This window comes from Apis mellifera, linkage group LG2, assembly GCF_003254395.2.
Source record: "Apis mellifera strain DH4 linkage group LG2, Amel_HAv3.1, whole genome shotgun sequence".
Classification (NCBI taxonomy): domain Eukaryota; kingdom Metazoa; phylum Arthropoda; class Insecta; order Hymenoptera; family Apidae; genus Apis; species Apis mellifera.
Window position 1 is genome coordinate 14,432,382 of NC_037639.1, and position 15,461 is coordinate 14,447,842.

At 35.3% G+C, this 15,461-nt stretch overlaps 3 protein-coding genes and 1 long non-coding RNA gene across 8 annotated transcripts in view; 3 read left to right on the forward strand and 1 right to left on the reverse strand.

Moving 5' to 3' along the window:
* Nucleotides 1-360: 360 nt before the first annotated feature.
* Nucleotides 361-2,245, forward strand: LOC408672 (programmed cell death protein 6). Of its 3 annotated transcripts, none has more exons than XM_392209.6 (4): nt 361-598; nt 1,277-1,383; nt 1,617-1,885; nt 2,007-2,245. In XM_392209.6, exons 1-4 carry the CDS (start codon nt 543-545, stop codon nt 2,106-2,108), a joined length of 534 nt encoding a protein of 177 aa, XP_392209.1. In that variant the 5' UTR covers nt 361-542; the 3' UTR covers nt 2,109-2,245. The 3 variants fall into 3 exon arrangements, with proteins under 3 accessions (XP_392209.1, XP_026294845.1, XP_003251284.1); XM_026439060.1 differs by having other exon boundaries at nt 363-598; nt 1,560-1,885; XM_003251236.4 differs by having other exon boundaries at nt 364-598; nt 1,578-1,885.
* Nucleotides 2,246-2,947: 702 nt separating this feature from the next.
* On the forward strand, nt 2,948-4,624 carry LOC410833 (adenosine deaminase-like protein). Its single transcript, XM_016910789.2, has 7 exons — nt 2,948-3,123; nt 3,197-3,327; nt 3,415-3,606; nt 3,694-3,931; nt 4,012-4,147; nt 4,245-4,345; nt 4,409-4,624. The coding sequence occupies exons 1-7, from the start codon at nt 3,085-3,087 to the stop codon at nt 4,607-4,609; spliced, it is 1,038 nt and encodes a 345-aa protein (XP_016766278.1). The 5' UTR covers nt 2,948-3,084; the 3' UTR covers nt 4,610-4,624.
* Nucleotides 4,625-4,898: 274 nt separating this feature from the next.
* LOC107964045 lies at nt 4,899-6,619 on the forward strand. The gene is made up of 2 exons (XR_001702159.2): nt 4,899-5,563; nt 5,649-6,619. It is a non-coding gene; the product is annotated as an uncharacterized LOC107964045 (long non-coding RNA).
* The window catches only part of LOC725697 (protein dead ringer), an 88,516-nt gene continuing 79,282 nt past the window's right edge, over nt 6,228-15,461 (reverse strand). For 2 of the 3 annotated variants that reach the window (XM_016910785.2, XM_016910786.2), the window contains exons 5-9: nt 14,312-14,495; nt 10,915-11,273; nt 9,727-10,054; nt 9,416-9,630; nt 6,228-9,328 (exon numbers count right to left, since the gene is read on the reverse strand). In XM_016910785.2, the coding sequence (XP_016766274.1) occupies nt 9,165-9,328; nt 9,416-9,630; nt 9,727-10,054; nt 10,915-11,273; nt 14,312-14,495 (1,250 nt within the window). In that variant the 3' untranslated portion in view covers nt 6,228-9,164. The remainder of the gene's footprint in view (nt 9,329-9,415; nt 9,631-9,726; nt 10,055-10,914; nt 11,274-14,311; nt 14,496-15,461) is intronic. The other variant, XM_016910787.2, reaches the window with a different exon arrangement.

The window sequence follows — 15,461 nt, forward strand, 5'->3', positions numbered from 1 at the left end:
TTTTCCTTTGTAAGGAAAATTTATGAACGATTAAAACAATTTTACGTAATCATAAAGGAAACTATAACGAATTATCATTAATATTTTTAAAATTACTTAATATTAAAGATTAATTTAATTATTAAGGTATATTACCTTTATTTTATATTTATTCTTTTAATGTTTTAATATATTATAACATGTATCATAATTTTGTAAACAAATATTTTCGATTCAATTAATAAATTCTTTAAAATTTTAAAAGAAGTTTCTAGTAACTTTTCTTCTATTTCTGATTAACTAGTAACTATACACATATATAGATGAATATCTTATCATAAATATTACACATATAATATAGTATAGTCGTGTACTTAATACTATATTTCTTAATGGTATGACGTGTTCGTGACGTTTTATTTCTACGAAATTTTTTACGAATCCAATTTATATTAACATTAGTTATTGTAATCAGTTACTGTAAAGTGACATTAAGTAAATATAACTATTGAATATAATTATTTCGAATTTTATACTTTATAAAAATAAACGTTAATTTAAAAATGTCATTTGTATCGCCTATGCCTAGTCGAGAATTCCTCTGGGATGTTTTTCAAAGGTATTTTAAAACTTATTTATTTATTAATAGTTTTAATATTGAAATATAATTTGTAATATAATATGAATATATTAAATATGATATAAATATTGGTTAAATTTATTATTTAACTATAAATAAAGTTTTCAAAAAGTAACAAAGTATTTTATTACATATTATATTTATAAATATATATACATATATTTTTTAAATATTTTATTATGGTTTGTATATAATAAGAAAATAAGAAAGAATATCTCAATAACATTAAAAAATAAAAAAAAGAAAGATTTTTATGATTCTGTTATGATGTATAAAAAAGGAGGAAAAAAATAATAAAAAACTTACATCCTAATGATTTCGAATAAGTTGAGATAAATTAATAGTTATAATAAGTTAAAAGTTTTTAATTCATGGTCAATATAAGAAATACATAAATTATAAAGATACAATAATTTCTTTTCGATTTTTTTTTTAAAGGTTAAAAAGATTCAGTTACCCTTTCATTTTTTTTTATACTATTGAATAAAAAAAGTTTCATTGAAATCTATCCAAAAATTTTAACTAATTATTCATAAAATTATAATATGAATATTTATTTTATAAATAATTATAAATAAGAAATAAAATTTTATTATTAATTATTAATTAAATATCACACATATAAAAGTTTAATATTCTTTAATTTGTATATTGTAGAGTTGATAGAGACAGATCTGGTGCAATTACTGCAGATGAATTACAACAAGCTCTTTCAAATGGAACATGGACACCATTTAATCCAGAAACAGTGCGTTTAATGATTGGTAATTATTATGATTTTATTGTTTACAATTAAGCAGACAAAATTGTAATATTAATTTTTTAACAATCTTATATTAATTTTTAAGATTTTAATATGTTAATATGTAAAAAAATATTTAACAGAACTTCTTGAGTAGATTCGCATGGTCTTATAATTACATTTTTAATATATTTTTAGTTCATTTTATTGATACAGGTATGTTTGACATTGACAAAACTGATCCTGATTCTTCAGGTATGTTCGATAAAAATCAAAAGGGTACAGTTAGTTTTGAAGAATTTGGAGCTCTATGGAAATACGTAACAGATTGGCAAAATTGTTTTCGATCATTTGACCGGGACAATAGTGGAAATATTGACAGAAATGAATTAAAAACAGCTCTTACAAATTTTGGATATAGATTATCAGATCAAATTATTGATACCCTTATACGCAAATATGATAGAGCTGGTCGTGGAACTATATACTTTGATGACTTTATTCAGTGCTGTGTAGTTTTATATGTAAGTATACATTTGAATAGCATTTTGATCATAGATCAAAATAGATCAAATAGATCAAAATCATAGATCATATTCTATATTTAAATTACTACAAAATAAATTTTTTTTTTTTATCTTTTAGACTTTGACTGCTGCCTTCAGACAATTGGATACAGATCTAGATGGTGTTATTACAATTCACTATGAACAATTCCTAGGCATGGTATTCAATCTTAAAATATAAGTCATTTTTGTGCTTCAATGTTATTCTTGCCTACTTTGGCATTATGTTATCATATAAATACGAATTATTTGATGCCAAATTTGAAAATATGAATTTACTCATAAAAAAAAATAAAACTTTTCATATCAAAATTAAAATCTCATATGTTTAATATGCTTGTATGTAAATCTTAATTAAGAAATCATAAATAATCAGTTGTATGTATATATAAACATTCCTAAAAAATGTGTACGTATATTTAAATTTGATTATAAACATAAACATTTAATTTTTATTCTCTGTTTATTATAAGAAAACGAAAATAATAAATATTTAATTATTCATTAGATTGTTGAAAGAAAACAAATATTTAAAAAAATAAATAATAGGTTTTAAAAATGGAAAATATTTTAGTTAAAACAAAAAATATGAAAGATCGTCTATAATATATATTTTTAAACAATAATTTTCATTAAAATATATAAAGAAAAACAAATGTCAATTATATATTAAAAATTATTTATCATATTGTCTTTAGATATATTTCAATATTTTAATACATTTTAATGAATATATATTATACTTTCTTATTGCAGCATTTCAAATGATATTTAAGTTTTATCTAAGTAAATAATTAAGAATTTGAAATTATTTAAACTATATATTCTTAAAATATCATAAATAATTATTGTGTACTACTATTTCAAATTATATATAAAATTTACATACTGTAATTTACATTCTGTAATTTTCTATCATTATTAAATTAATTACAAACATATATTTTAATTGAATGTATTTTTATTTCTTTTATTACATTTATTTTTTTCTGCTTATGAAAAATGTAAAAAATAAGGATAATGGATAAATCATTTCTCGAATTCGCTCGATAGTCGGATCATATTATATAATAATAATAATAATTTAAAACAGACAATACATTAAAATAAAAGAAAATATTTACACATATATATAAAAAAGTAATTTATAATTTACAATGAATTTAGAAAAATTCTGCCATGATTTACCAAAATTGGTATGTAATCTATTTAATCTGCAACATAGAGGTTAATGTTTGTAATTAAAAAATATTTTTTCTACATTTATAGGAACTTCATGCTCATTTGAATGGATCTTTAAGCGCGGATACTTTAAAAGAATTATACAAAATGCAAAATTCTGAATTAGGAAATTATGAAGATGTATTTATGGACATGAAAGATTTTTCAACATTAAACGAGTACGAATAACAATATAAATTTTAAATTTCTAATTTTAAAATGTGTTATATTATTATTCTATAAAAAACATGTACAATTGTTTATAGATGCTTCAAAGTATTTGATATAATACATTTATTGACAGTAACACCAGAGGCAATTTTTCATGCTACTTATAATACAATTAAAGAATTCCAAGATGATAATGTAATATATTTGGAACTTAGAAGCACACCTCGTGCTATTCCTGAGAAAATGTCAAAACAAGAATATGTAGAAGCAATCATAAAAGCATTTGAGTAAATATAATTTAACTAAAATGTTTATCACTTTCTAAAAGTTAAAATATTAAGAAATTTTTAATTTAGATTATTTCGTAATTACAGAGTCTGCAAAATTGATTTTCCAAATATATTAGTGAAGTTATTAATATCTGTTAATCGTAAGCAAGGATATAAAGCAGCACAAGAAAACATAGAATTAGCAATAAATTTTATGAAGAAATATCCACAATATATTGTTGGACTTGATCTTAGTGGAGATCCAATGACAGGAAGTATTTTTTTAAAGTTATTAAAAAAAGCTAGAATGGCTGGACTTAAAATAGCAGCTCATTGTGCAGAGGTGAAACTAAATGAATATTTAAATTAAAATTAATTTGACTTTTTGATTAGATTAAATGTTTTTTCATTCATCTTATATAGGTTTCAAATGAAACAGAAGCAATAGATATTCTTGAATTTAAACCAGATAGATTAGGACATTGTACTTGTGTTCATCCTACATTACAAGGAACGAATAAATTATTTAATCTGCTTATTAATTCAAAAATTCCTGTAGGTAAGAATGAAAAAATTATATTAATTTGAAGTTTGTTACTTAATTTACACAGAAATATATTGAATATTTTGTGTTATTTATTTATTTTTTTATCTAGAATTGTGTTTAACTTCAAATGTTCGATGTAAAACTGTACCTACTTATGAATCTCATCAATTTAAATATTTGTTTGAAGTTGGTCATCCTATTTGTCTTAGCGTGAGTAAAATTGTTAATATTTATCGAATAATCAAATTTTAAAAAATATATTTTATTTTTTAGACCGATGACAAAGGTGTCTTTCATACATCTTTATCTCAAGAATATAAAATAGCTAGTTCAACATTTAATTTAAGTCGAGAACAACTAATAAAACTTTGTTTATCATCCGTACAATATGCTTTTGTTACATCAGAAGAAAAAGAAGTATTATTATCTAAGATCAAAAATTTTTATTGTAAAGAATATACTATTAAAGATTGAAATTATAATAATAATAATATTATAATCTAATAATAATTTAAAATTAATAAAATCAAGATTTTAAAAAAAATAAAAAAATCGGAATGTTCTAAAACTATGAAATGCATTCTTAAATGCAGGTATTATTATATTATAATTATAACAATTCAATCATAAAAGTTAGTAAAGTCAACAAATTTTAAAAATAATTTCTTTTTTTATATATATATATATATATATATATATATATATATATATATATATATAAATATTATGAATTGATAAGTTATCGATAAGTTGTAAAAAAAAGTTTTAATCGGTAAGTTATAAAAAAAAAAAAAAATGATAAAATAATTCAAATATCGAGGTAATTTCTTGAACGCATAAATTTTGCAAAGAAATATAAACAGAAATACAAGAACAAATAATAAAAGAAGGACAGAGATAGATTAAAAATTGTGAAATTAGCATCATCTTTAGAATGGCGTAGATGAAACATAAATATAGATAAGAAGAATAAATAATAGAAGAATAGAGATAGGATAAGAATTAACAGTCAACGCCATCTTAAATATTCTATTTTATTTTCTATCTTTAACGACATGTCAATATTTCTATCCTTCTCTTATTATTTGTTCTTTTTCTTTATATTTGTATTTCATTCGCAACACTCAAGAGATGGCGCTTCTCATATTTCTATCCCCTTTCCATTATTTTCTTTCTTTGTCTACACTTGCTTTGCAAAATTTATGCTCGAAATTTATGTTCGAAAGACAATCCAATATCTGATAACTTTTTATTGTCTTTTTTTTTTAACTTATTGAATAAAAATCTTAATCATAATTTTTTCCAACTAATTTTATAGCTTCTATGTTTCAGTTCGTTCGTGAACAAACAAAATTCTTGAAAAAAAAAAAAAGATTAACGATGAAGGGAAAATATAGATGTTAAAAAAGATATTATGATAATATAAAGGTGAAATGAGATTATAGAACTATTGATATAAAAGTAACATCGATTTTATTCGTTATGATATTAATGGATTTACATGGATTTACAGATAGTTAAGTTGCTACTTACGGAGATTAAAATAGTTAAATGTCATCAGGAGTTCCATGTTTATTTTGTCAAGATTGAATGTAGTATATACAACATTTATAATAGTTATTACAATGTTATGCCTGTAAATGTGTATTCGTTTTTTATTTCGATATTGAAGAAAAAAATTAGTAATACTTACAAGCCGGCATCGAACAGATAGGTTCGATAAACGCTAACGATTATCTATCCCTATCAAAACTATGTATAATGTTGCATGTTGTAATTTTCTTTCTGTTGCTCATTTTATGATCGATCTAATGATTTCATGTTCTCCTCTAATCGATTAAAAAAAATATGAAAATCGAATTTATTTATCATCATTGTGTGAAAAGAAAAGATTGAAAGGATTAAAACTTTGCATTGCCAACTTTAAAAGTTTAAAGCTGCGGTGAGAATATTTTCCTTTTTTTTTTTTAATCTAGATCAAATAAAAAATGGGTCAATTCTTTTACGATTATTACATAAAAAAATAGGGAGCAACAAGGATTCCTTTTTTTTTTTTATAATTTTGATGCGAACGTTCTGTTTTTTTTCTCTCTTTTTTTTTTTTTTTGTTCTTTTATTAGAACCGTTATTCGCTATCACGCCATAACAAGGTGATAATAGTAAATATGTAGTTGGATAATATACTAATAATAGTAATAGGAATAATAGCAATATAGTCGTAATATTAATATTGACGATGATAATAATATCATTCTTAATAACCATAATAAGAAATTATTTCTACCATATATAATATTCGTCCTATATAACAGTCTTTTTGGCTAACCTTCGAACTATAAACAATAAAACAGTTTCTTCCTTCTCGATACCGCATCGTTATCAATATGAAAGTCCATCAAATAAGCCAACAAACATTCGTATTTCTCCACATTCCAATATCCGCCTGGCAAAAACTGACAAAGAAAAAAAAAAAAAAAAAAAAAATTGTCCGCAAAATTCTTTCCTCTTACCTATCTTATGTACTTTGTATTACTGTCGCGCGTATTATCCTCTAATATCTTACCTCCGCTAAATGTTTTGTATCCTAACAACTATGACTAAGGATGCTTTTATTTTTCTCATTCTGAACGCTTTGTGAAATGCGCTTACCTTCTAAGGGGGATAAGTTTTTTTTTTTTTAAATTCTGTATGATTCTTCTGCGCGTTACATACTAAGCAATTAATAATAATAAAGTAAACGTTGCTATATTATACATTTATATAATACGTGGGTGTTCAGCGTTTTTTCACAGTCCCGTTGGCTGCGGTATCGGTATATTATTTATTGAACTGGCCCTAGGTCATCGAAACAACATGATTCTGTCTATCGTTAGAGGGGAGAAAGAAAAAAAAAAAAAAAAAAAAAAAAAGAAAAAAAGGGGAAAGAAAGAAAGAAAGAACGAAAAAAGAAGAACTTAAAGATCGACGATGCGTACGATAATAATAAAAATGCGAAATACGTGTTGTGCGCGAGCGAAACAACATTTGAAATGCTGAATCGGTTAAATGCTTTTTACGATTTTAATATCGCTCGTATCCTTTCTCGCGCATTTAATATAAAAAAGAAAGAAAACAACGTAGCGAAAACGTAAATAAAAAGTAAAAAAGGAAGAAACGAGTTGTAACGATCCGTCTTTTGCGTCCGTTCGCAAAATTTCCCGTTTTGATTTCGTGGACAATTAATCCACACGTGTATCTCGTAAAAAGAGGAAGCTAACCATCACGTATCGATACCGCCTGATTTTTTTTTTTTTCTTTTTTTTTTATACAAATCTGCCTACAACGAAAAGAAAGTAAAAGAAAATAAAAATTATTACTCGTGCGTATATATATATATAAAAATCACGATACATAATATCTTTTTCTCTCTAACGTCTAACAGTAAATAATCAATAATTAATAATAATTATAATTATAATAATGGCGTATCTTCTTGTAAACTGTCGCACTGAGCTCTGTCCCTTTTTTTTTTTTTTTTTTTGCGAAAGAAAAAAATGTAAATTCGAATGACTATGTACATATACTTAACGAACGAGCAACAAGATGGACATTTGTCTATGTATAATATAAGAAGATGTGTGTGCATATACGTATGTGTATGAATGTGTGTATATATGTGTGTGTGTATATATATATGTATACAGAATTAAACACGTGACATTATATTATTTTGATTTGACATATATTATTATTATTATCTATAATTAAAAAAATATTTCGAACAACAAGATGAATTTATCTTTCTTATAGGAAGTTGTAACGCTCGAAAGTTAAATTATCTTCTTTCAAATGGAATTATATATTTTTTGTATTAGAAAAGGAAAAAATAATAATAATAATAATAATCAACAAAATCGATTAATATAATAATAAAAATATACGATTCCATTCCAAATGCAAGAACAAAGGTGGTCACTTATATCTTCAAAAGAACTAAAAGAGTACCTGTATATATACCATGAAAATTTGTTTCATTCGAAATTTTATTCGAAATATTTTTTCTTTACAAATTAATAATATTAATGCAAATCATTATATCATGTATATCGTCAATTGTTCAATCCTGTATACAGTGGTGAACGACTGTGGTGAACCCATGTGCGCGTGTGTCGAAGAGTGCGTTGAATAATGACAGAAAGTGTGAATTTTGCGTGCACAAATACATATGTACACACACCTGCTTTTCTTTTTTTTTTTTTTTTTTTTACATTCGCGGTTTGTTATCGAGTTAATATCGTGGTAAAAAGTTATAACAAATATACACACACGCATGCTGATTTAAAACGCTATAATAAAATAACGAAAGAAGACTGATTTCCCGAACAAGAGGGACAAGAGAAGAGAAGAAAAGAAAAGTAAGGAAGGGAAAGAAAAAAAAGAAAAAGAAACTAAAAAAAAAAAAATAATCAAACGCCGCTCAAATCTCGAGAAACCAGCATCAATAAATAAGTTAAGATGTTTTGATTCGATGATTGATAAAGTGACGAAAAAAAGAAAGAAAGAAAGAAAAGGAAGGAAGAAAAGAAAGAAAAAAGACAAATGATCGATCCGGTTCGGAAGTTCGTTACTCAAAAAACGGTTAATCTATTTGGCCGAGTGCTTCCAGTCAAGATTCTTCGAAGAAAATTCTTTCCGTTTCCAGTTCAACCGTACGTTAGTATCGTTAGTTTCACGTAGTTTTCGTAAATCCCCCCCTCCCCCCCTTCCCCTTTCCTAATCATATCGTGGGGTTGAACGAAAGGAAAGACAACGCAGAGATTGAGAGGTCCTCCGACCGATAATAATAATAAAGACCAAGTCTTTACACCCTATACCCTTTTCATACCGCTATTCTCGATTCTCTTTGTTTAATATTGCTCCTACTTGTAACGCGACGCGAGGGAGTGTGTGTGTGCGTGTGTGTGTGTGTGTGTATGTGTGTGTGTATGTGTGTGTGTCCTATAGAGCTATATTCGCGGATATAACGATTGTATAACGATTCGTTAAGCGTTCACGAGACCACACTCCGCGACGGTTTCGCGTTATTGTTGTTGTTGGTGGACGCTGTACTGCTCGTGGACCTGCTGTCACTTTGAGCGAACAGAACACCTTGATACATCACCCCGTTCAACTCCATACTGACTACTAAGGAATTGTCGCCGTTCCTGCCGTCACCTGGAAAATCAAAAGAAAATCTCGTCACTGAAAGAGAGAGAGAGAGAGAGAGACAGAGGAAGAGATACAACGTTCTTGGTATCTTACCTCGATTTGAAATTTTAATGTGCGTGCCCAGAGTGGCCGGGGCGTTCTTCTCGGGCGGACTGTCCTCATCCGAGAGTAACCTTTTAGCGGGAGGAGGTCCGGGGGCGACGGTCAGTTCCGTATCCCTCTTGACTTGCATACTGCCGCCCGAGGACGGCGAGCTTTGCCTTGCCGGCGAGGATACGGGCGACGACCTGAAAATGGGAAACTCGCGACTAGTTTTGATTAAGAAACGGTTAGATTAGAGAGAGAGGAAAAAAAATAATAGAGAATGTAAAAAAAAAAGAGAGAAACAGAAAGAGAAAGCTTACCTCAGCCCGAGATCAAGAGCTTCCCTCTGAGGTTCGGGACTGGAGGCCGGAGGTAGCGGGGAATGAGACGTTTGGGGCGAGATGGGTGGTTGGTGGCCGACCCCTGGATACAAGGTGTTGTTGTTGTACATGTTCCACAAGGTCAATCGTGACATTTCCAGGGCGCTGAACGCCCCGTCTCTCGACGGCGTCGAGGACGGGGGAGATGCGCTTCCCGGCCTGTGCCCCATTGGTGGCGGTGTTCCGCTTCTCAATTCCTTGTTCAACAGTTTTACGTATTCCACCATGCGTGCTTCGAATTCGGATGGCGCCATTCCGGGTATAGGGCCTAGGGCAACACAATTTCTTCAGACACTGGTTCGTCATGCGATATTCCAAGATATCGATCTTGGTTTGTGCAAGTGTCGAGCGAATACGGGAAGAAGAGAGAGAATTAAAAGGGCGATTAGCGATCCATCCGGGGAACCGTTTGTGGGAGAGCACCTGGCAATCGAGAAATTGGGCGCAGCGTCGACAAATCGTGTCTCGAAACCCCCCCCGCTCGTTTCGACGTCTCGACAAATGACTTATCCAAATTGCGGTTTCGCTACTTGTCTGTCCGCGCCGCGTATACGCGACGTCTCTCCCCTCCCCTCGCCTCAACCTTCGAGACTATTGTTCCCGTCCGACGAGGGGGACGTTTATCGAGGCGGAGAGCGGCGTTAGAGTACGCGTAGAGTTGGTGGAAATGGAGATCGGAGGGGCGGCGCGAATGCGAGCGAGAGGGGTGACGGTGGTGGTGGTGGTAGGAGAGCGAAATTGGTGCGATGTCGGGTGAAAGGGTGGCGAAACGGTGGTGGTAGGAGGGCGAGAAGGAGGAAGAAAGGGGTAGGGAAGTAGGAATGCTCGTTAGCGAGAGTCATCCGTTAACGCCTGTCTCCCGGAGGATCGTATAATCAATTACGGCTCCTTCGCTCTCGCATCATCATCTCCGGGGAGGCCTGGAACCCTAACTACCGATTTAAAATAAACTCACTCCCTGTCCTTCTCTTTTCCCCGTTCTCTCCCTCGCTCCCTCTCCACGCTCCATTTCCTCGATTTCCGGCGGGCTCTCGCTTTCCCTCGCGAAGAAAAGAAGCGAATTTTTCGCGATGCGCGAGGAAACGGAGAGAAGGAGAGAAGAGACACACGGCGGTTGCTGGAACTGACCTGCATTCGGTGGTTGTCCCGGTAGGCCCTGGGAGTGTTGAGGATGGTGCGGGTGGTGCGGCAATGGGGTGTGCGCAGCGCTGCCGTTTACCAGCGACTGGGATCCGTGGTGCTGGCCACCGGCTGCAACTGCTGTGACCAAAGACAACGGGGACATTTGCGCGTGCAACGCCAACGAGTTGGGCGTGTGGGGATTCCTTTGAACGAGGCTCTCGTTCGTCGTGCTGCCGCTTGCCGCGTATGTCCCGTAGCTGCTTCGTCGTCCCTCGCGACGATTCCCATCGATCGCCGCTTGCAACTCTGCGGGTGTCGACAGTCGTCTCTTCTCGCATTCGTACGGATATAAGTATTTCATGTACCTGGAAAAGGGGAAAGGGGGAAGAGGAAGAAAAGAAACAAAAATGAAACAAGAAGAAGAAGAAGAAGAAGAGAGAGAGAGAAAAAAAAAAGGAAAAGAAGCCACACGTCGAGAAAGCGGACGACGTGTTTGATTTTCCGCTCGCGGACCGTTATCGCTCGCTTTCTAAAACAATATTGCTTTCTTCGAGGTGGACGGAGTCGAGTTCGACGAGTGCCAAGTCGGGACGATTCGTCGACTTTTTTTTCTTTTTTTTTTTTCCTTTCTTTTCTAAGCGGAATGTAAAAAGCGAGTTAAAGGGGGTAGTCGGCATTGTCCTCGTCGAGGAGGCGGAGGAGGACGCGGCGCGGTTCGCTGAACGCGAAATTGGCAAGGCAGATCGGAACGACTGTACGACGTGTACAGTCGTGTACGTGTGCACGTCGCGCGATGCGCCGCTTAATTTAATCCCGCGTCTAAGAGCGTGCCTCGCTCGGTCGAGTTTAATGCTCGACCAGGCCCCGCTAATTGCACCTGAACGATGCCGTCGTTCGCGACAGATGAATCGTCGTTGGAAACGCTTCATAAACAACGCGCTAACTTTGTTGTTTACCGAAAACAGGTCTCTCATATATATATATATATATATATATATATATATATATATATATATATATATATATATATATACCGTGACACGTACAAGAGTGAGAAATGAAAAATAACGAAACGAAAAATTTACTTGGAATTTCTGTCTCGGGACAGAAAAGAAAAAAAGGAAAGAAAGATACCGCGACGCTTGTAAACGAGCGTGAGAGAACGAATTGGCAAAGGGGTGCCAACAGAACCGAGGGATTCGTAAATATTTTTATTTTATCGAAGGTAGACGAAAGAAAGAAAGAAAGAAAGGTTCGGCCGTTGCGAAAGGTGGCAGCAGATCGACTGACGCTGCTCGCACACACTTTCGTGGATAGACATATTGCGAGAACCGCGGCCTATAATTCGCGTAGGGATCGTTCGATTTTTACGATTGTCTGCCAGACTGCGGCCGAACTAACCCTTCGGCCCGGTTCTTTCCTCCTCCTCCTCCTCCTCCTTCTTCTCCTTCGCTTCTTTGTCTTCTTGTTCTCATTCTTTCCACACCCGTTCCTCCTCGACGACGAACCTCGAAAACTCGGTGTCTCGTGCGTGTAGCTATAATAGTTGGACTCGTACGAGACTCCCAGGTGTGCTTCCACCCACTGTAAGTCTCTCTCTCTCTGATTCGATTCAAAATTCGAACCTTCCTCTCTCTCTCTCTCTCTCTCTCTCGTTCATTTCCTGGTTTTCCACGAAGAGGAAGGATCGACGACAACGGTCAATTTCAAAGAGACGAGCGTGTATATTTCCCTTCCCTCGCGTGTTGGCACGAGTTTCATACCTTGTTGACTCCCTCTACAGATTCTAACAACTTGTAACACGCGTCGTCGAAAGATTTTGCAAAAATACGTCGAATCGTTCCCGTCTCTGGGTCCCGTCCAGGATATTATCGTTCGCTTCGCTCAGCGCCCGTTGCTTCCGTCAAATTTGTCGAGAGATGAAACGGGCGGCGCGTTTTGAAAGCACGGGCGCACAATGGAAGAAGAGGAGCGCGGCCGATCCCTGTGGCGCGAGCGCGCGCGCGCGCCTCCCTCGCGGTATAAATAATTACGTTGAAGGCGCGTGGCTCGATATAGTCGTGTAGGCACTCGCGCGATACGCTCTCCTCTCTCTGGTAGCCGCCGTCTCCCTTTACAATTTCGTTTCCTCCGTCTGTCCCTGTCCCTCCGCCTGGGGATAACCGGTTGCCGGAATGATGGATGCGCCGGCGTCCCGACGTTCCGTCGCGCGTCACGCACCGCCCGTTCCAGGGTTATTTTCACGTGTGTGATTCGAGGGAAGAGAGAGAGAAAGAGAAAGAGAGAATCGCGCAAGTGTAATTCACAGTTTCGTGCCCCCAACACGCTCCGCGAACATCTTTCTCCATCCGTTCTTTCCATTTTTTCCCTACGAGAGATTCCTCCTTCTCGCAGATACGATATTTAGAAGCGACGAGGTAAATCTGGTATTATTACGTAAGCGTATCGCTGCCTCGTCGAAACCGCGATCAACCTCGCGAGAGATGAAGCAGCTGTTCAATCCCAGATGTGAGATATAATTCGTCGCCGCGAATTCGATGAAAAATTCGTTCGTTCATCTCGATGGTTAAGAGAATAACCATTGATATAAATTTGTATCATAAAAGTTGGCGAAATGTCGAATTGGATTCGAAACTCGTGGTGACAGAAGAAAAACGCATTGAGAGTGAGAGAGATTTTTATTTTCATTCCGATCGGGAAGAAGAGGAAAGCCGTGTCGACTTCCTTCCTTTCTTTCCTCCGGCAGGTGACGAATGGGGTTAACCGGCACGAGCCGGCCGCCCTTCTCTCTCTCTCTCACTCTTTCCCATCTCCGCCTCGTTTCCACGGTTTTGAGTGTTCGCCGCAACAACACGGAGCGTTAATGTATCGCGATCTCTTCCCCCCGAGGCCTCTTCTTTTGCGGACCGCGTTCCGTATATTTTTGTTTCGCGGAGAACACGCCGTCCCTGATACAAGCCGCCATCTTAAGCACACAAACAGTTTGCCTCGCGTTTGCCAGCGGTAATGATGATAGCGGTAGCGTTTCCCAAACAACGGAAGGCGTACGTATCGCCCTTTGATGTCTCCACTTATTTTCCTTTCGATCTCCATTCTCTTATCCACGATCGATCTTCTTGCGAAACGATCGATCCGTGGAAAAAGAAGAGGAAGAAGAAGAAGAAGAAGAGAAGATCGATTCGAAGGAAAGAGGAGGGGGAATAATGTCACCTAAATGGACGTCGATCCTTTCCTTCGGCGGAACGAGAAAAGGCGGAAGGGTGAGTCATCCCTGTGCTTCAGATTTCGCGAGCTTTGATGAAAATTCGTCGTCGCACGCCGGATCGATGTACGACGATATTACGGCGCGACGGTAGGCAGAGCGCGTAGGGTCCCGGATGAGAAACTTCGACGATCTACTTACTGGGTACGCAGAGTGAACGCGGCGGAAGTGATACTCGATGGTAAGTGTAGGCCTTTGATGATCTCCTGCCAAAGCTTCTTGTTGATCACGTCAACGAGGCCACCTCTCGCTATCACCAAATTATACAATTCGTACAGATCCAGTACCGATTTCGCCATGATCGGCAGTCGATTGATCGGCGTTCCTGAAATCAACATAATTAACCCAACCAAATGGGGGGGAAGATAAATAAGAGGAGAAACAGAGAGAGAGATAGAGAGAAGAGAAAAAAGAAGAAGGTATCCATCAAGTTCGAGGCGAGTTCGGTGTTTATCCGTCACGTGATCGGTTTCGACCGCGTTTTCGACGATGTTGCGCCGCGCTCCAACTTTACGAGGTTTGTCCAAACGGGGCTTGCAAGCAAGGGGGGCGTTAACGAGAGCAGTAACGAATTCGTAACGATCACGCGAACGCGGCTACTTTTACGATCTCCTTACTCGTCGTGCTAGAGCTAGAACGTGTGTGTATATATATAAATAGGAGAAAGAAAAATGGGTTTGAATGGGGAGGGGGTGAGAAAGAGGGGTCGTTGGAGCGGAACGGGTGAAATGGATCGATCGGCGTGGATAATCCGGCGAATATTTTTCCACGCGATCCATGCGGCCGCGTGCAAAATCGCAATTATATCGAAATTATCGCAAACTCGCTCGCGCGCCAGCGACGAACGAGCCTTTTACGAGCTTTTACGCGAGTTTTAATCGGTACTTAAGATAACGCGCGGTGGAATCGCGCCGGACGCCAAGGAAAACTATAACTACCGCTTTCATAAATCGAGGAAATTAATTTAAAATAGTTGAAAGTTGTCACAATCAATAGCGATAAACGCGACGAAAATTTCGTCGTACGAAACGAGCGCCGTCAAATGGCCACTCGACAATTCCGCCGTCGAGCTGTTACGAGGCTGTTCGATCCGTGTTAACGGGGTGTTAACAAGTTTTGCGACTATCTCAACGCGGCCCGACAACGCGTATGTAAACGTCGAGTTTACGAGTATTGCTGGTGCGCTCGATCCGTTCGTTGTTCCCGTATAAATACGGGTTCATGGGCGAGGATAATCGAACACGTTCGAATCGTCTTTGATCGAATTTTCAATTTCCGCCATCCGCTCGAT